Source organism: Pseudorca crassidens, chromosome 17, assembly GCF_039906515.1.
Source record: "Pseudorca crassidens isolate mPseCra1 chromosome 17, mPseCra1.hap1, whole genome shotgun sequence".
NCBI classification, from domain to species: domain Eukaryota; kingdom Metazoa; phylum Chordata; class Mammalia; order Artiodactyla; family Delphinidae; genus Pseudorca; species Pseudorca crassidens.
This window is the reverse complement of record NC_090312.1, coordinates 76,253,819-76,274,448: the sequence shown is the minus strand read 5'-3', so window position 1 is coordinate 76,274,448 and position 20,630 is coordinate 76,253,819. Positions and strand designations below refer to the sequence as shown.

Genomic DNA, 20,630 nt, shown 5'->3' with positions numbered 1-20,630 from the left:
ACTAATGCTTTAAAACATTTTAATGTCTTCCCACATGACTCAGATGCTTTGCTGGCATTACACTGACTTCTTTCAACCATAGCTCCTGATGGAATTCTGTGTTCTTTCTATATTCTAGGTAGCTTGCCAATTCTTGTAGACATTTAAATGCTTGATAGGATTCAGCATTTCTCCCACATCTCTTCTTGTCTGAGGTCATTAACCCATCCAGATCCAAAAGTAGAGTCCAGTTCCAGCATATTATTGATTAATTTTAGGACTTTAAACAAGTTTAAATAGCTAATCCTGTATTGATTTGATTCATTCATTCAAGAAACAGTTATTGAAAGACTTCTGTATACTAGACCCACAAGGATACAGAAATGAATAAGACGTGGTCCCTTTCCCAGGAGATCTTACATTCTAATAAGTGAGCAAGGCGTGTAAATAATTATGGAGGAGTAAAGTGTAGATAATGGTCTGTATAAAGTGAATCAGAAGCACAAAAAAAATAAGCAGAGGCTAACTGTGTGTCAGGGCACCAAGCATGGCTGCTCAGAGCATGAGGACATGGTCTTATATGAAGAATATTACATCATGAGGAAGGGAACAAAGGAAATGCATTTTAAATACTGGCAAAAGTATGTCAACAAAGCTTGGGAAAACCATGGGATACTCAGGAACTGATGAGTAGTGAGGTATGTTCAGTTCACTAAGTGAACAGCGGGGTCAGTCTTTGAGGGACCTTGGATTCTGTCTTAACACCAGTGAGTCCCAACCTATTTTATATCTTGGCACTTATAGAGAAAGTTAACATGTATAAGGCACTCTGTGATAAATACATTACTTTTTCCGAGCAATAAATGACCACCCCAAAGGGCTAGCCACCCCAAGTCTTACTCAGCAAGTGTGTACGTGCACACCCACACCCTACTCAGGTCTCTCCTGCCGGGATACTCTGCTAGATGACATGCAATCAATGAATGGATTTAATCTTGGGAAGAATATGATCAGATTCAATTTTCTTTGAACAGTAATTCATAGAAAGAGAAAAGAATTTATAAAACGATCTCAGAAGAAACGGCATTTTGGGGAGGGAGTCTGCCCTAGAAATGGGAAAACCAAAAGTAATAATAGAGGCTATTTTTTAAAAAGAAAAAAGAATATTCAAAGAGGAAATGTTCAAAATTGTAGAAGCAGACAGTAAAAATGAATTATAGAGAGACTTCAAAGTCAACAAGTATTTGTCACTTGATTTATTGAGCAAAGTAGAACATTAGCCAGATTTAAATGAGAATGATAAAAATATATTGGGAAAAACTTGGATAACTGAGAAAAAATGTATTACTTAAGGGAAAAATTATATCTGTTTAGACAGCTTCTTAGAACTGTTTTTAGCCCTTACCTTTTTAAGCAATATTTTTCCTCTCAGCCATTCTATTCTGCTTTATTGACCCCAAAGAGATTTTAAAAATTCATTATGCCATTATTTAAATATTATCTACTCTTAGAAAATTTTAAAGTGGGAAGAAACTGTCAGCACTGATTATGGGAACATCTGCTTCCAGAGATCTGGACCCATGAGAGAAACAAAAGCTGGAAATTCAGCCAAATAAAAATGAAAAGGGAGCTCCAAAAATAGAAAAGGGAGGTGTTTTCAGAATTTTTAAAAATCTTGTTTTCTCTAGAATAAAATGTTCCTCTGAATGAGCCCAGCAGTAGTGACACAAAGCCTCCAGTGATTCGGAGCAGACAGTAACTGAAAACTTACAAAAACTTTGAAAGAGACTTCAGGAAAGCCAAACTGTAGTTGATAAGAGTAAACAGCCATTCCACCAAATTAGTGATGAAGATTAACCAAAGGGTTAAGAGTATGTCTACAATAGGAAAATAGCACAATTTGTGTCGCTTTAAAAAAGCTGAGTAACTTTAAAGGGAATAGAAAATACACTGTTAAAGATGAAAACACAAATAAGAAAGAAAGAAAAAAAAAAGAGAACCTAGCTCCTTTCTTTCTGAATATGAGAAAATCAAAACAAAAAAAGTGGGGCTTCCCTGGTGGCGCAGTGGTTGAGAGTCCGCCTGCCAATGCAGGGGACGCGGGTTCGTGCCCTGGTCCGGGAAGATCCCACATGCCGCGGAGCGGCTGGGCCCGTGAGCCATGGCCGCTGAGCCTGCGCGTCCGGAGCCTGTGCTCCGCAACGGGAGAGGCCACAACAGTGAGAGGCCCGCGTACCGCAAAAAAAAAAAAAAAAAAAAAAAAGTGTATGTGTGTATTGAGGAAGTAGGATGGTGGGAGCTGGTATGTCAGAGGCATCTTTATAAAGGTGATACAACTCTAGCAACTAAGAGTGAGGAAAGAAGCCACGGTGGTAGATGCTTTCTTATCGAAGGACCCTGTAAGGACACTATAACCAGGTTCCCCCTTGCAAGAATCAAAGACAAAATTCTAGAGACGGTCCATGGGATCCTTACAGAATAACTAGAATAAGTGCATCCCTGCATCTAAACACTGAAAGCATTAGGAAAAAGTCACTCTGGGGCTTCCCTGGTGGCGCAGTGGGTGAGAGTCCGCCTGCCGATGCAGGGGACGCGGGTTCGTGCCCCGGTCCGGGAGGATCCCACATGCCACAGGAGCGGCTGGGCCTGTGAGCCATGGCTGCTGAGCCTGCGCGTCCGGAGCCTGTGCTCCGCAACGGGAGAGGCCACAACAGCGAGAGGCCCGCATACCGGAAAAAAAAAAAAAAAAAAAAGTCACTCTGTGCACTTTGCATAAAAGGGATATATTACCTACAAAGAATCCCACGGAGTGACTTGAAATACCAAGAAAAAAAGAGAGAGATGTTCCCTCAGTATTTGTGCTACTGTGGGGGGAAAGGACTAGAGAATAAAAACAATGCCAGTTAAAAGCTAAAAAAAATGGTGATCAAGTTTGTCACGTGTGCAGACTTCCCTGGTGGTGCAGTGGTTAAGAATCCACCTGCCAGTGCAGGGGACACGGGTTCAAGTCCTCGTCCGGGAAGATCCCACATGCCGCGGGGTAACCAAGTCCGTGCGCCACAACTACTGAGTCTGCGCTCTAGAGCCCGTGCTCCGCAACAAGAGAAGCCACCACAATGAGAAGCCCGCGCACCGCAAGGAAGAGTAGCCCCCGCTGGCCGTAACTAGAGAAAGCCCGCGCGCGGCAACAAAGACCCAACGCAGCCAAAAAAAAAAAAAAAAAAAAAAGGTGTGCACTCAGGCGGATCACGGGTGCACTGGGCGGGTCACATGGGCTGGGCACGTGCTCAGGGAGTGCCCAGCACCAGCCCTGGACAGAGGGAGAGCCACAATCCCACGTGACACTGAACTCCGAACATTCTGCCTCCCTTGAGCTTTACTTTCTTCCTTGCCACGTCCTTATACGGGCAAGCTTAATTTTCCACAATAAGAAACACTCAGAGATGGTGAAACCTCAGCCTTCAAAACGTGATGGACTAATCAATCCTCCCTCCTCCAGACTAGCTACTCTTTCCAAATATGAGAAAATCAGACTAGACGCAAGCTCAATACAGGTTCCCCAAGGACAGATGATCTTCTGGGGAAGGGGGAATAGAATGCTGGAATTCTCACAAACCATTGTTATCCTAAGCTAAACAAAGGTTTTGAAATTTTGGAAATCAGTAGTTGATGGGAATGTGTCATCGGAATAAGATAAATGTGTGAATAAATCAGCAGCAGCCCGCGGTCTGCTGCACAGTCCACGGCTTTTATCTCACCGAGGGCGTCCACAGCCTGGCAGGCATTGTACAGACGAGTACACTGAGAGCTGAGTTTTCCCAGCTCGCAGACTGCAAGAAGTGGAACTAATATTTGATCCAGATATTTCGGGGACCAAAATCCGTGTGCTTTCAAACACCCAGCTGTGCCAACAAGGATAACAATGAAATTCTTCATGAATCGGTAAAGAAAGATACATCGGGCACTCACTAGATTAAAACTAAAGCATTCATGTTTAAATATTGATTAAGAATATAAATTACTTGCACGATGTAAGAAAAATAACGGGCTAGCCCAGTAAAATTTAATTGGATGTGGGGAGGCATAGGTAACACACCTAGCTATCTTGCTCCAAGTCAAATGTCTTGTCAGCAAGTACTCAATATGTGAAGATTATCATGAGAATAACAGGATTTTAGGATGTGATTCAAATACTACACAACTGTGAAAACAATGCCCCCCCCAAAAAGACTGTTGACCTTTAATAGCTGTTCTGTATGGGTATACGATGAAATTTTAATTATTAATCTGCCATGATTAAAGTCTGGTTCAATAAAATGTAACAGAATATGATTTGGCAAATGTTGTGGGTATGATCTGTAAGAAGCAAAAATGTACCTTCCCTTATTTTCCCAAAACGAGATTTAGCATTTCTTCTCATGGTGGTCACTTCCACAAAGATATTCCATTCCAAGTAACATCATTTCTTCCAAGTGGAAGTTGGCACAGGAAATACGTTTGAAAGGACTACAAACAATGCGGTTTCCTGGCTGCAGGCTCTCCCTGCGGGATCTTTTCTAGTAACACCTCAGTTTCCGAGAACAGGTGAAGGGGGCAATGCTCTGCATAACGCTTTTCTGCATCAGCTGATGCCAGGTGTTAATTGTGCTAAGTTTTTTGTTCTACGTTTTAAGACTTCAATAACCAGAGTATATTGAATTCAACTCAATTATCCTGCAGGTCACCCACCAAGCTGTGCCCGGCCCCTCCTTCTGTCTTCCCCGCCTCTTCCAAGGCACTCTTCTTGCAAAGACCCTTTGTGGTGTTCTCACTGTAATGACTGCAGATTCCGTGGATGCTTCCTTTCTAAACCTCCTTTTCTAATACTTCTGAAAACCATCCGTGCCTCTTCTGCTACTTCCCAGGTTTCATTGAAATTCATCTCCTTATTTCTACTGGAGAAACTCCTTCAATTCAGCATCTTCTTCTCACATCTTTCTCATTACAGTGACTTTTAGAACGCACAGTTGCTTCACTTTCTTAACAATGTGATATAACTACCTTTCTGCACACGTAAAAGCTGAAGGTCTTTCCTACTGAGTTGTTTTCAAGTATTTTGTTAAGTCATCTTAAAAAAAAAACTTCATTTTTTAAAGCATCATTTTAAAAACACTTTCAGAGTCTATAAACTTGCCCTCCATTTGCATTTCAATTTACCTCTTTACTTCAACTACCTTCCTACTCTGGTGTGTGCATAAAAAACTATTTTTCTAATATGGAAACACCAGGCTTCTCTTGTCAAGAGGCCACATTGCTGTGTTCCATCCATAAACGATTCGTGATGTTTTCACTGTCTTAATTACCTACTTTTCAATGATTCCTCCTTAATAGTTACTCTTTTGGTAGTCTTGTCTAGTTCCCAAAATTTATATATATATATACACACACACATTAGGGTAAATAAACTACAATACTTTTTCCACCTTTTGGATATTATGAATAATGCTGTTATAAACATTTGTGTACAAATTTTTGTGTGGATGTATGTTTCCATTTCTCTCGGGTATATAGCTAGGAGTGGAACTACTGGGTCATACGGTAACTAGATTTACCCTTTTAAGAACTGCCTAACTGTCTTCCAAAGTGGTTGCACCATTTTACCTTTCCACCAGCAGTGCATGGTGTCCAGTTTCTCCACATCCTTACCAACATTTGTTATTATCTGATTTTTTTTTATTATAGCTATTTTAGTGGGTATAAAGTAGTATCTCACTGTGGTTTTGGTTTGCATTTCCCTGAGAATATTTTTGTAATGAGGTTGATGTTGAAAACGAACAAACAAACAAACAAAAACCACTTCAGGATGACAGAATACATTTTCTCTCTTTGCTTCTCTTCATCTGTCAGAGGTAGGGTTATTTCAGCCTTTAAAGAACTGCTTTATAAGTTAATCTAAGTTCCCTACAATGACTGTGACCACTTCATAAATGAGTCTTCTACATTTTAACTGCCCTGCATTCAAGATCAGTTAAAGAATTTAAATAAAATTATTAAATCAAGTTATTAAATCAAACGAAGCACCCCCAAATCATCTTTTGAAGCTTTTAGTAAATGGCAATAAATGAAAGCTTATAAAAAAGGAAAACACTGAAATTTATGCTCACAAAAGCAAGCAAACTGGACAAATTAGCATTTAAATGTTATACAGAACTAACAGTGCCGGGGAGGTATTTGGGCTAAACTATACTGCACCTGTCCTCTCTTTAGCAAACTTGCTTGGCATTTAGCAGCGCCTATACGGAAGATATTTCCACAGTGAAAATAGTTAATGCTACATAGGAAATTATTAGGTCAACTAAAAAATTGGCATATGGTTGTTTGCTTAGATAAAAATATTGTATCAGTATTAATTTTCCTGAAGTTGAAAACTCTACTGTGTAAATGTAAGAGAATATTATTATTTAGAGGAAATGCTCACTGAAATATTTGGGGGTGAAGGGCTTTATGCAAGTAACTTACTCTTGAATCATTCAGAAAAATGTTATTGTATATATATTATTTCTGTGTGTACGTGTCAATACATGTCAATCTAGATGTATATGGAAGAGAAACAGCAAACAATAAAGCAAATAGAGTAAAAAAAAATACTGTGATTTACAGTCAATTAAGGTATCAACAATTTCACATTTACTAATCATAAAAAGAAATTTTGAATAAGATTGTAAATAAATTTATGAAAATAATAAAACCATACTGAAAAAACTATATATTATATATATTTTTTTCCCCAAAATATCAGTGGTTTGGTATGTTAGAGACGAGATGGGCTAAGGAGCAGATTCATGGCAGTACATGAATATATACCAAAAATAATCATTCTGTTAATGTTCCATTTTAACGTTCAAATGAGAAATGTAAAGAAGTTTTCTTTTTATTTTGCTTTAATGAATACAGGTATTCATTTTTAATCTTTATTTTTATAAATAATTTTATTTTGAATATAATTTTTCAATTTGTGAATAATTTTATTCACAAATGTATATATTTGTACTTTTGTTTAACACCCCCTTTAACTTCCAAAATGCCCTATAAATTATAGGATCATTCAACTTTTAGTCAATGATCTTAATTGATCAAGTGATCTTTCTTCTAAATTCCCGCCCATTGGTCAACAAGGTAAGGGAGTTGATATTTGATTAAATATCTAATCTAATAAAAACTTAATCCAGTCTGACTAAATGGCCCCTTTAGGCACTGCTCATTCTCTCTGGGAAAATCTTTTTAGTGTCTCACATTGACTCCCCTCTCACTGCTTCTCTCCTTGAGGTTGTATCCAGGTAACCTATGGGACTTGGTAGGGAAAGGATGGGCCTCAGCCTCCTCTGGTCTCCAGGGGTATTACCTGGAGATGGTCCCTTGTCACCTGGTTGTTGTGAGCCCCAGAGGACTCCAAAGCTCATGTCTACACAGTGATCTGGTGAAGCTCCGCCTCACCTCCTTCAGTGGAGATGGAAGGATAGAGCTAGTCAGATTAGGTCAAGACTTCACTAGAACTTCTAGGCTAATTCATCTCTCTCTAAATCACAGTTCACTAGTATGCCTGTCTTGAGCGGAGGATATAATACAATATTCACAGCTGTGTACCTAAACACACTGACACAGAGTTCAGTGTTCCTATATGCCCACATATCTGTTAATGTTAGAGTGCTGTAGTATAACCAGAGCTTGGTATGACCTAATTAATATTTTTAATGGACTATGACAAAAAAAAAAATCAGGAGAAATGAACTAAGATTAGCTGTAGACATTAGGTTTGGAAAAGAAAGATTGAGGCTTTGATCAAAACAGAAAGAAATTAGAAAGAATATTACCAAAAATAGTGAGTCTGTACAGACTGCGAGGCAAGTACCACACCACCAGAGAGAAGTCGACACCTCCTCTGCAAAATGCAGGTGCTTAGGGACTTCCCTGGCGGCCCAGTGGTTGACTCCGCGCTCCTAATGCTGGCGGCATGGGTTCGATCCCTGGTCGGAAAACTAAGAGCCCGCATGGCATGGCCAAAAAGGGAAAGAAAATTAGGGGACCCAACAGAATGCAGGTGCTTATTTGTCAGGGACAGCTTGAGGACAGAAGGCAAGCACATAGATTTTGTGACTTCTCAAAGGTCTTTCTAATGATGCAATAAATATTCTTAAGGCAAAAAACGGATTCTGGCAACAAGAAGAAAAGGTATATCTTTTGATATATAGGGGGAAAGGGCATATCTGTATGCCTAAGGACAAACACATTATTTAAAATCTAATGTTATTTAATGTTACTTCATTTTTCACTAAAGCCAGTAACAACTGTGATTTTTCAGTCACTAAGATCCCAAGTTCTATGTGTGTTTCTTAAAACTTCCCTATTTTTGGACAACTGATAATATTTTGAACAGTCTTTATCTTAAATACACCTTCTTCCATTTTTGTGATAGGCAGATATTCTTGTTAATATTATTTCTATGTGTTCTTTTTAAATCACCTAGTACTATGTGAGTTTGCACATTTATTCATATCGGGCTATGTTGTATTTTCAGTTGATTTCATAGGTGGACTTGATGCACACTCCTACTACCAGGATCATGTTGAGTTAAAGCCTGTTCATCTGTAAGTAAAGGTGTGATGAGATGGAAAATATTAATCCTTCTAACTTGGCCAAAACTAACCAAACCTGAAATAATTTGGACCTATCACTACTAATCATTGGTTTAATTTTCCACTCATATTTGAAACACACCTTTCACATGTAACCCAACATTATCATTATTATTTTTCATTCCAAAAAGGATTTGAAGTCGGTACTGTGGTTTATGTTTCTAAAATGATAGTTTTATTTTATTTTTTTTTATCAGTAGTTGATTGCCAAATTGAAGGGAAAAAAGGATGATTTAGTCTACAAAACAGAAACTTAATATGTGTCTTGGGGGCAACATAGCAGAGGGAAAAGGGAAGAAAGACTAGGTTGGGATCCATGCTCTATCTGTGCGGCCCCAGGGGCCTCCCTTGAAGTCTCTGAGACTTGGTTCTGTCACCTGGACTCAGTTTCATAGGTGGAGGAGGGAGGATGGATTCAATGGGATAACGTATGTAGAGCATCTGTAAAGTTGCCCATGACTGTGCCTAGTACTCAAATATTTGACTAACCGGAAGGAAGTCAACAACTACAACAAAAACACCTCAAACTGGACAGATTTCAGTTGAGTATAAGGAAGGAATCATGGTCACTTGATTGATAAAATACTAGAAAACAAGAAAATAGATACCATGACTCCATTCCTAGAAAACTCTAAGTAGCAAATAGACAACTGTATAAAATAATAGATATCATGTGCACTTTGCGTATATTATCTCACTTCATCCTCATGAAACTACTGTAATGTACTAATTAGTAGTCCATTCTATAAATAGACTACTACATCTATGAGGTTCATCGATGATAGACAACCTTCCCAAAGTCTCTCAAGTAGTCAGTGATGGAGCTGGGGTCTTTCCCTCAACATGACATTGTGGACCTGCTCGGACGACCTTCCGATTCTTTTGGCTCAGTGCTCTGTAATTTCATGGAGACAGAGGAAATTTGGACAGCAGTCACTGGTGTAAGAAACACGCATGAAAGTCTTCATCAGCTGCCTCTTTGCCACAGTGGTTCCTGCCCAAATCTGTACCCCCTTCCCCAGCTTCTTTGGGGCGGAAGCCCTGAGAAACCTGCACTGGTTACTCCACCTCCCCATGTGGAATTAACTCGATTCCAGCAGAATGAGCTGAAGGAAACATAGTTCACAGGCTACACAAATCAGCACTGTGCCTGTCACATGAGAGATGTTTAAATATATGTTGGTTTCTTAAAGCCAACCTAATCTGGAAAAACATTCACCCTGTATAACGTTCCAGGACCAAGCAGCCGTCACCTCATTACTCATGCTACTGAGTGCTCATAAATGATCAACTCCAGAAGTGGGTATCTGTGGATGTGGGGAACTTGGCAGGGATTGTGACAATAACAAAGATGATCAGAGCAATGGAAGTGAGAAAAGAACTGAAACAATGCCTAGCGGTGACTTAGAGAGTCTTCTGTATATTTGTTATGTGAAAAGAGGATGATGGATGATGTCTTTCATCTCCACGGTGAAAAATATAACTCAGCAGAGAAACTGCAGTATGAAAGATGTCGGTCAGATGTCAGAAAGATCTTACGATTAGGGGAGGTTATTAAAAAATGCCAATTGATTACTGATGGTAATGGAATCTCCTTTCTTAAATGACACTCGTGTATCCATGTGCCTGAAAAGGGTGTCCTGTGGCATGGCCCAGAGGCAAGTGACTTCTGTCTCTGTTTCCTAAAGTCCCTTCAATCTCTGTGAATCCAGAACACATGAAACGTCCCGGTAAGTTTACCTAAAAGGCTTTGATCAACTCCACTCCCTCCTCAAAGGGCTTTCTCTTTTTTTTTTTTTTTTGAAGTATAGTTAATTTACAATGTTGTATCAATCTCTGCTGTACAGCAAAGTGACTCAGTTATACCCATATATGCATTCTTTTTTAATATTCTTTTCCATTATGGTTTATCACAGGAGATTGGATATAGTTCCCTGTGCTCTACAGTAGGACCTTGTTGTTTATCCATTCTAAATGTAATAGTTTGCATCTACCAACCCCCAACTCCCAGTCCCTCCCTCCCCCACCCCCCTCCCCCTTGGCAACCACAAGTCTGTTCTCTATGTCTATGAGTCTGTTTCTGTTTCGTAGATAGGTTCATTTGTGTTATATTTTAGATTCCACATATAAGTGATATCAGATGGTATTTATCGTTCTCTTTCTGACTTACTTCACTTAGTATGATAATCTCTAGTTGCACCAAAGGGCTTTCTCAACTCCCCTGTTCACTGCTGACCTCCCACACCTTTTCAGCTGAATGTGGCTTCAACTACAGGCTGCAGAAAGCAAGAGAACAAGTTTCTACTTTGATAGATGATGCATATCGTTATGTCAGATGAATGTGGAATGCCTTTCAACCATGGAGGGAGCAGGAATCGGCAAGATCAAACTAAACCCAAATTAAAATCATTGTGCATGAAACAATTTAAGAGGTCAGTGGGTGCCCCCCTCAGGTACGCAAATACGGCAGAGTTTATCCAGTTGGCATCAACCAGCCTGCTTGATTTCTTTTAATAAAAGCCTTTGTATTGGATTCCATTGTAACCAGCTCAGGGATGCCACATCCATCGTACCAGCAAGACTGGAGGAAAAGCCAATCTTCTGAACTAAATCGTTAGAGGGGGCATGAACCCTGGCTTTTAACCTTCGTTAAGGCTCTAAGTTCCATAGAGTACAAAGCCAGGTTTATGAAGAAGCCTCTTTATGAAGGAGATCGGGAGAATCTTTATCATATTCCTGGGAACATGGGTATAGATGGGTAACTTTCAACTCCAGATGGGTGGTTACATTCACTGCAGACTTGTACAGGGAGCCCTCATTCTTGTGTTTGATTGTGTCACTGCTCGCAATCATAAAGTGCACTTTTCCAGGGCCCACAGTCCAACTGGGTGTGAAGATGTGCACTGGGGTGATGTGATGTGAGGCAGTTCACACGTGGATTTGGTCTTTCATGCTTTGTCTCTCTTTAAAGTACCAGCATCAACGAATGAACTTATTTACAAAACAGAAACAGACTCAGACACAGAAAACAAACTTATGGTTACCAAAGGGGAAAGGGGGGGAGGGGTAAATGAGGAGTTTGGGATTAACAGATACACACCACTATATATAAAACAGATAAGCAATAAGGACCTACTGTATAACACAGGGAACCATATTCAATATCTTGTAATAACGTATAATGGAAAAGAATCTGAAAAGGGGTATATACGTATGTGTGTGTGCACGCGTGTGTGTATATCTGAATCACTTTGCTATATGCCGAAAACTAACACAACATTGTAAATCAACTATATTTAAATTAAAAAAAAAAAGTAATGGCACCAAGCTATCAAGACCCACTGATTACATAAATTGGTTTACTTCCATTTACAACTGTTTGTTGGTCACTCACAACATGTGTACCAGGCCCTGGGTTGGAGATACAAAGATGAGTAATACTTGGGCTTGACCTCCAGCCGTGAATGATCTAGTAGAGGAGACCTACATAGAAATAAGTAGATACAAAACAATGTCCCCAAGGCAATTTTTTGCAGAAGAGGGAACGTTTACTTCTCACTTGGGGAGAGAAGGCACCACTGGAAGATGATGCCTGAGCTGATGTTGGAAAGACGATGAAGAGTTTATCAAAAGCAGAAGAAGAAAACGAATGTCCCCTGCATGGAGGCCACGCTGCAGAGGATAAAGCTGAAAGTTGTGCATATCTAATCTGGCCTTCACCACCGTTCTCACATAAAGTCAGCAACCTACTAGGAAGCAGATGTTTAAGCCGCGAAGGAACCTTGGCTCCTGGTGGGGATGCTCTGAGGTCCTCAGCAGCATTGCTGCACCATCTAAACAATGGCATCCTTTATGCCTAAGGCCGTGGCGATGCTCCCGGTGATTGTTGTCTGGGTCTGGCTTGGGGATACGTGACACACGGGTCAAGGGGAGCCTGTTCTGGGGACCATTGTCTTGCCATGGCGGCGAATGAGGGAGCTGTAACTCTCAACATAAGTACATCCTGCTTCTCTGCCAGCGTCTCCTCCATTGCTGCTCCTACACCACCTTTCACAGTGGGGAAACGGTCAGGACAAGGGCTGCTCACCTGGTCATCAGTGGCTTTGAAGAGGACACCTCCGCAGCAGCTCACGGTGGAAGCAGCAGCTACCCCAAAGGGAGGGGGCTCACAGAAGCAGATTTACCTCTCAGGAAGAAGCATAGCTTGGCATAAATCCATGCAGCTCTGAAAGAGATACAGATATTCAGGGAATGATGTCAGAGCGAGCAACTGAATTACTTTAAGTTTTGTCAAAATCATCATAATGGTTAGCAACTGGGTGGTGGGGCAATTAAGCTGCATGTAGCAGTAACTCTTCACATAAAAATAATTAGACCAAGGCAGTTTATCAAAGAAAGACAGCAGTGGAATCTCAGAACTGAGTTTCACAAGAGAAGTAGAGAGATCTGATGATGCTAGAAATTTCCATGAGGAGAAATTTCCATGAGGAAGACACCCTGTGACTGCAGTTAAGAAAGACGTGATGAAAAAAGCTTCTCCTGTTACTTTTAGCCAATCTTTTTCTAAGGTTTCCAAATGAGAACTTGACTTTTCTCTGGTATCTTGACTTGTCTGATTGCCTTTGCAGGAGGCTAATTTTTCTTCACAAAAATTGTTACATGCTCTGTGGTCACCGCTGACAGACTGTCTGCTATTGCAACCAAGTACCGGAACACAGACGCAGCTGCCCCCCATTTCAGGCTGGCACTGCCGTCAGCTCCACTGTACCTCCACCCCTCACAGCCCAGACTCAGAGGGCATCCGCCTCTGACGATCGGGCTGCTGGACGGAACCAGACATGGTCACATCCATCTCCGCTCTTTCCTGAGAACGGGTGTTTTGTATTAGTATCCTTACAAGTTGGTGCCAGGCCATTCTGCATGTACAAAATCTACATTAAAAACCAGCCAGGAGGACAAATCAAAGGGATGTGTGTGGGTGTGTGTGGGAGATGCGGAGGTGAGAATGATGTGCTTTCAAACCCTGATTTAACAGCCAATAAACACCGATGGGGAACCATCATTTACCCCATCCCTCCTCCATGTCTTGACCAGCCGCCTGAAGACTAATAAAATGATAGCTCTCTGGCTATATCCTGTTTTCATTTGCCCTTGATTGGCTTTCACACCTTCCTATCCATCTATCTATGTGTCTGTCCCTGTGGCATGCAGAGCCAGGTGTCTGTGACCTGCTCATGGGATGGCGGCTCACTTTTCCCATTACTGAGTGTGCAGTTCTGTTGCCTGAGGGCAACCGTCAGTCCCTGGAAAGATGGGCGCTTACAGAGGCATTAACTCTCCGGGACGCCTCAAGCATGCAGAGCACTGCAGCTGTACAGCACTCAGTGCCCTCTTAGTGGTCGCAAAGGAGAGGCAGCTTCCCTGCCTGCCTGCCTTACTTAGCTCAAACGGGGCGGCACTTAGGGCTCACCGCTCCCCCTGGCTTTGGGGAGCCTTCCCTTTGTCACTGGCATTCATGACTTTTTGATCCATCCTAGGAAATGATTATACTATTTTAGGGACAATGTAAGAACACACCTAACGTGTAGCTATTTGACCAAGTAGCAGTGAGATGGCTGTGCTTATATGGTTCCCGCAGTTCTGACTCATCCCTACACTGGCCAGTTCATGCACCATTGTCCTTGCTAGGATGGAACGAGGCCACCAACCGTGCAGCCGGCCACACGCGAGAGGGCCTCCACCACTGATGGTCAGTCATCCTCACTGGGGACACAAAGACCCTCTCGTTTGACACATGGCCTCACGCACTGCCCCCAGAGCCTCGAGGAGCCCGGTCCTCGTGCTGCCTTGTGAAGCAATAAAGCCTTTTCCAAAATGAGAAAGCTCGTATCTGAACGGTGCCCCCCCCAGGGAAGCTGTCAATTCCTGTCTCTCCCAGGATCTCAGGACTCTTCTCAGTACTTGTCATTGATGTCAATGGGAAGAAAGTAGATTTCTGTAGTGGTGTGGAGATACGGAGCACCTCCCCCCGAAAAAACGCATCAGCATAAGTAAAAGTAACTTCATTCACACCTGTTCCCAAGAGAAAGTACACACTGATTTTAAAATTAAAGGTAATGAAGATAAACCAAATTTTATATTTAATGTATATTTTTCATTTTATAGTTACATCAAAAATATATATAATCCCCATGTTATGACAGGTTCTGGGAAGAAACAAGACATAATAAAGAATGTACAAAACAGAGTCAAGCGCACGCGCGCACACACACACACACACACACACACCCCGGAAGTGACAGACTTAAAAAAGCAATAGAAAAAGAGACAATGACAGGCCTATCAGGAGACACACTTTGAAATAACACTGTCTTATCATTTGATTTCACTCTGCCTCGAGGGTAGGTACCCTCAGGTAACTGCCAACATATCTACAAAATCTGCCCAAAAAAATGATCTTAAGGATCCCAGAACTCAAACTCTTCTACCCAGACTAACTGATCCATCATTAAAAGAGTGATAACTGGACATTCTATGTCTCCAGAGGTGATGCAATAAGACACAGCACCATCTATGAGATATCTTGGGCTGACTGATCTTGGACTGAAAGTGTAGAAAATACAAGAATAACACAGTAAGTTAAATCTCACCACAAGGAAGCAATCAGCCACTCTAGAATGTGGGAAATAGTACAGGGCAAATGAAAACAACGCGGGAGGGGGACTTACATTTTAAAAGGGATTTAAGAGACATACGAGTCCAATACAGTGTGTTTACCTTGTTTGGATTCTGGTTTCAACAAACCAACTGTAATGAGATGCTTTTAGACAATTGGGGAAATGCAAATATGGACTGGATAGTAAATGATATTAAGGAATTGTTGCCTATTTTGATAGATATGCTAATAAATAGGTTTTAACAAAAGAAGAAAAAATGTTTATTACTTGAGCAGTTTCTGAACCTCAGCACTGTTAACTCTGGACCCAAATAATTCTTTGTAGTAGGGGCCGTCCTGTGCACTTTGGGATATTTAGCAACATCCTTGGCCTCTGCCCACTAGACACCAGTAGCGGGCGCGCGCGCGCACACACACACGGCCAAACTGTGGCAAACAACTGGTAAATGTCCCTGGCTAGGAAGAATCACCGAGTTAGGGAATCATCACTGAGCTGTGCCAATGAGTGACACACAAGACATGACGTCTAGGATTTGCTTTTAATACTCTAGCCAAAAAATAAATAATAAAGTTGTGGTGACTACATGAAACTTAATTAAATAATTTTTATTTTAGTTGAAGCTGGATAGTGAGAACATAGGGATTCATAATACCATTCTCTTTACTTCTGTGTGTGTATGTTTGACTTTTAAAAATCCATCTGTTAATAAAACCTAAGGCAGAGTGGTCAATAGGCTTTCCTTTCAATGCCTCCTCTCACAGTTGCTTCATTGTCTTATTAGAAAACTCCTTGCAGACGTATTTCCCAATGCCTGAAGTAACCCTCCAGCATTCCTACCTGGCATCATAGGGACAGGCTCAGCCTACTTCGCAGCTTTTCCAATCCACGTTGCTAAAGCCCCAAAGCAGAAAATAGTAACTGTAAGTAGAGGTGACGTGAAAGATAAATGTAGGGGGTACCTAGACGTTCCCCCAATGCCCACCAACACTATCACTAACAAAGAAAGAAAACGCCTTCCCCTGCTGCCTTATCCCATTCTAGAAGAGTCACCTGTTGGACGGATGAATAAACTTCCACAACTGGAATCTTCCTTCAGACTAAAATGTTATATAAAACTATAAAAATCCCACCATTAAAATCTCATCCCTTTATCTTTCCATTTAAATCCTTGTTCAACTCAGTGGGGTCAAAGGGCTAGATATTTGGGCTACATCTTTCAGAATGTAGAGAAATAGGAGAGCAGAGAAAGCGTGATAAGTGATAAGGAGAGAACTGCAGGGCTCCCGCCCCTGAGGGGTGAGGAGGGAACAGAATTTACAGGGAGAAGAGTGGCTTCCAAAAAGTGAAACTGGGAAGTTGAACATTTTTTTCAGCTATTTCAAAGTATGATGAAAAAGTCCATTCCGAGCCATAGAGTCACTGAACTGAGTTAATGGAAGAGAATATCTGGATGGGGATATAAAATAAGTATGAAACACCGTCTCCACTGGCACCCTGCTTATAATTTAGTTGGCAGGAAAAAACTTACATACCTGAGTGAAACAATCAGTGCACAATTAGTTGTGAAGCTGAAAGCCCTTCGCTACACATGGGGTCCAGCTGATAGCATAAGAGTTGCCATTAGCAGGATGAGAAAACACCACGGCTGAGGTAGAAGTGGAATCTTCATGGAGGAGAAGAGATTTCAACTGAACCTCAGAGATGAATAGGTTTGGATCAGCTAAGACTTTTCACAAGAGAGAAACAAAAGTATCCAACAAATATTTATTGGGTGCCAACTGTATAGCAGACACTGTGTTGAGGCTGATACTGTACGAAGATGCTAGAGCACAGCCCTCACCTTCCAAAGGCTTACCACCTGCTATGGAGTCAGGAAGATGCACAGAGTCTTTGTCAAATGTGTGGAGACAAGAATGATTGGAGATGAGAGTGTGTATTCCAGAGAAACAGAACTGATAGGGTGTGTGTCTGGAGAGAGAGAGATTTTAAGAAATCCGCTCATGTGATCACGGGGCAGGCAAGTCCAAATCTGCAGGGTAGGCAGGTAGACTAGAGACCCAGGAAGAGGTGACATTGCATCTGGAGTCCAAAGGCAGTCTGGAGGCAGAATTCCTTCTTCCTCCGGGGACCTCGGTCTTTTCTCTTAATGCCTTCCAACTGATTGAACATGACCCACCCACATTATGGAGGGAGTCTACTTTACTCAGTCTATTGATTTAAATGTTAATCTCTTCTAAAAAAAAAAAAAAGGAAAGATACCTTCACAGTGACTTTTAGACTGGTGTTTGACCAAATATCTGGGTACTATGGCCTGGCCAAATTGACACATAAAATTAACCATCACAGGGCTTCCCCGGTGGTGCAGTGGTTGAGAGTCCGCCTGCCCATGCAGGGGACACGGGTTCGTGCCCCGGTCCGGGAAGATCCCACATGCCGCGGAGCGGCTGGGCCCGTGAGCCATGGCCGCTGAGCCTGCGCGTCCGGAGCCTGTGCTCCGCAACGGAAGAGGCCACAGCAGTGAGAGGCCCGCGTACCGCAAAAAAAAAAAAAAAAAAAAAAAAAATTAACCATCACAGGGTGGGATGTATGTAAGGGCCATAGGTGGTATGAAAGCCAGACCTGGATGGTTCTTCAGCAGTCAGCCAATGGAAGGCTCTAGGAAGGTTAGGCTAGGGCTGTAGCTAGCAGTTCACAGACATAATACTACCCTGTCAGCTTTACCCCAGGGCCACCAAAGGCAATACCTTTACATCACTCCCCATTTGCTATGTGGCTGACACGTCTTTCCCAGGAAACCGCAAGTCCTCCCCTCTGACATTTACACCTGCTTGCCCCGCCCTGATCTGAAAAGCAGGGAGCCCAGGTGTTTTGCTTGCTTATTGCTACAGCCACAGGCACAGACAGCAGAAGGCACATTTTGCCTTTTGAAAAGCCTGGATGAATAAAAAGGAAATTTAGTTTTCAATTTTGAAGTCTTTTAAAGCACTTCATCCTTTCTGTTTCAGGTCGAAATAAGTAATGACGCTGACTCTGAAAATGCGGCTGCTGAACTTGACTTAGGAAACAAAGCACCAATGACAGCACCTCTCTGCATTGACACGTCTCACTTTCTTCCAGAGGATGGACTGCACCTCCCCACTTTCCCACGAATCACAGAGTTCTCCAGGCACGGCCTAAGTGTTATTAGCATTGTTCGCTAGATGAGTTGTAGGTGCTTGGGTGGGTGTTTTTTTAGTCATTTCCTTCTTACATGAATACTTGTAAATTGTACCCCAAAATTGGTTTTTAATCTTTTAACAATATTTAATGTGAGGCATGCAAAATGAAAAACATTCTGTGAAAGCTTTCCACAGTCAATTCTAAGAGAAATGTGGCTTTGTGTAGTTGAGATGTCAAGTCCCCATTGCTGACTGCGGTGATCTCGGGCCTGACGGGAGTTCTCATAGAGGATGTTACCCGGGGTTCCTCGGCAGGAAGTTAGATGCGGTGACAGATGATAAATGGGTACAGATAGTGGATGGGGCTTTCAGACTGAGTACAGATCATTTTTTCAACACCACAGACAAAATAGAGAGTCCTCCTTTGTTCTCGACTTTCGAAAACCCAGAATCATATTATGGCAATCTCAATGTTCAGATGCTTGCATGATATCTCGTTCTTCCTATGTTCTGAAAAAATATATATCACGGGCGTATGAAAGAGTGAAATGAGCAGTAGAACACCTTTCCCATTTGGAGGGTATCTCTGAGGTTCAGATTTTCTACCCTTTCTCCCAGTTCTGACACTGGCGTCAGACCTAAATATACAGCTTATAGGTTTATGGGACAGAAATCACAACCATAAATCTGTGATCAGGAATGTTGCTCTTAAGATATTCCAAAAAGTATTAAAATGGTGTGGAATTCTCTATAATACTTCTAAAGAAGATGTTTATATTTGTTCTGAATCAACTTTTCTTTCTCCTACCCCATCCCAAGAACCAAGAAAGTAATATGGGAAACAATATTCCATGGGAAAAGGACTGTTGAAAACATATCACAGTTTTTTCCTTCATATCTTTCAATTATTATTTCCCATATCAAAATAAGCTTTGCTCACTTTGTGTAACAACTAAGATGAGGCCTCCTATAGGGCCCGAAATTATGTCTACGTGCAGTATTTAATCCAGAAGTTAACTTGGCCCGTACATCTCTAAGTCGGTCTACAAACCATCTTAAATTGTGTCCAATTTTTTGTATGTGTGTAGAGGTTTTTATTTTCCTTCTTCTCCTTTGAAGCCCATATATTTTATAAGATTCTGTTAAGAATCAGAATTTATGCAATAAAGTTGGCCCTGGTTCCTTCCAGTTCATGACAGACACCATGGGCTTTCCGGAGGTCTGTTGTACTCACAGCCTCTGGGCTGTGCCCTGTCAGTCAGCTGACACTCACTGAATCCCATCACTTTTCATTCCACTGAATAAACCCAAATTCAAAATGAAGAGGAGATAGCAGGGACTGGGGAGAAGGGCCAGTCCAAGCCGACTTGTACAGTTGGGGGCTGGAGCCTAGGGGATTTGGTGATTTCTCCGAAGCCCTGCTGTATACAGAGGGCACAGGCTATGACCGGAGGAAGGAGAAGCCGGAGGGCAAAAGGGGGGGAAGGTTGGGTCCCCAGCCCACCACTGTGGTCTTGGGCAGTGTTAGACATCTCGGTCCTGGAGATTTCCTCATCGGTAAAGTAGAACAACAATCCCTACCTCCCAAGGGTAAGGTGAGGATTAGCTGAAAATATAAAAACTACTGTGTAAACTGTGAAGCATGCCACAATTGAAAGAGGCAGTTACCACTGTCATGTCAGAACAAGAAGTTGGATCCTGTCCGGAGCTCTTGTTACCCATTCAAGTGCTGTGCAAAGCCCATGCAAACCCCAAACTCTTCCAAGTTTTCTAAAAAGTAGCTTGAAAAACTTGCCCATATTTAAGAGATGAGAAATAGTATACACTAAACACTGCATTTCTTAATTTTAAAATAACTTTTACATTCAAATTCCAAGACGAATACATATTATTATGGAGAAAACTAATAGCATATAAAAAATGTAGAAAATGAGTAAGACGGAAGAGTAAAAATAACATTTAAATATTTTAAACTGTCATTTCATCACACACACACACACACGCACAAACAAAACACAGTAAACTTCACAAAACAGTACCACACTCACTAGTGTTGCTGTTTCACCTTCGTATAAATCTGAACATACTTCTACAATGCACTGCAGAGTCCTAGATCTTGTCTAGCTGCAGATTTGAGGAGGAAA

General features: G+C 41.6%; 1 protein-coding gene across 1 annotated transcript in view; it reads left to right on the top strand.

The window, feature by feature from the left end:
- Positions 1-20,370, top strand: part of NKAIN3 (sodium/potassium transporting ATPase interacting 3) — a 266,817-nt gene extending 246,447 nt beyond the window's left edge. Inside the window, exons 6-7 of the mRNA XM_067711709.1 lie at positions 8,534-8,603; positions 18,334-20,370. Coding sequence (XP_067567810.1) covers positions 8,534-8,603; positions 18,334-18,343 — 80 coding nt within the window. The 3' untranslated portion in view covers positions 18,344-20,370. The remainder of the gene's footprint in view (positions 1-8,533; positions 8,604-18,333) is intronic.
- The last annotated feature ends 260 nt before the right edge of the window (positions 20,371-20,630 follow it).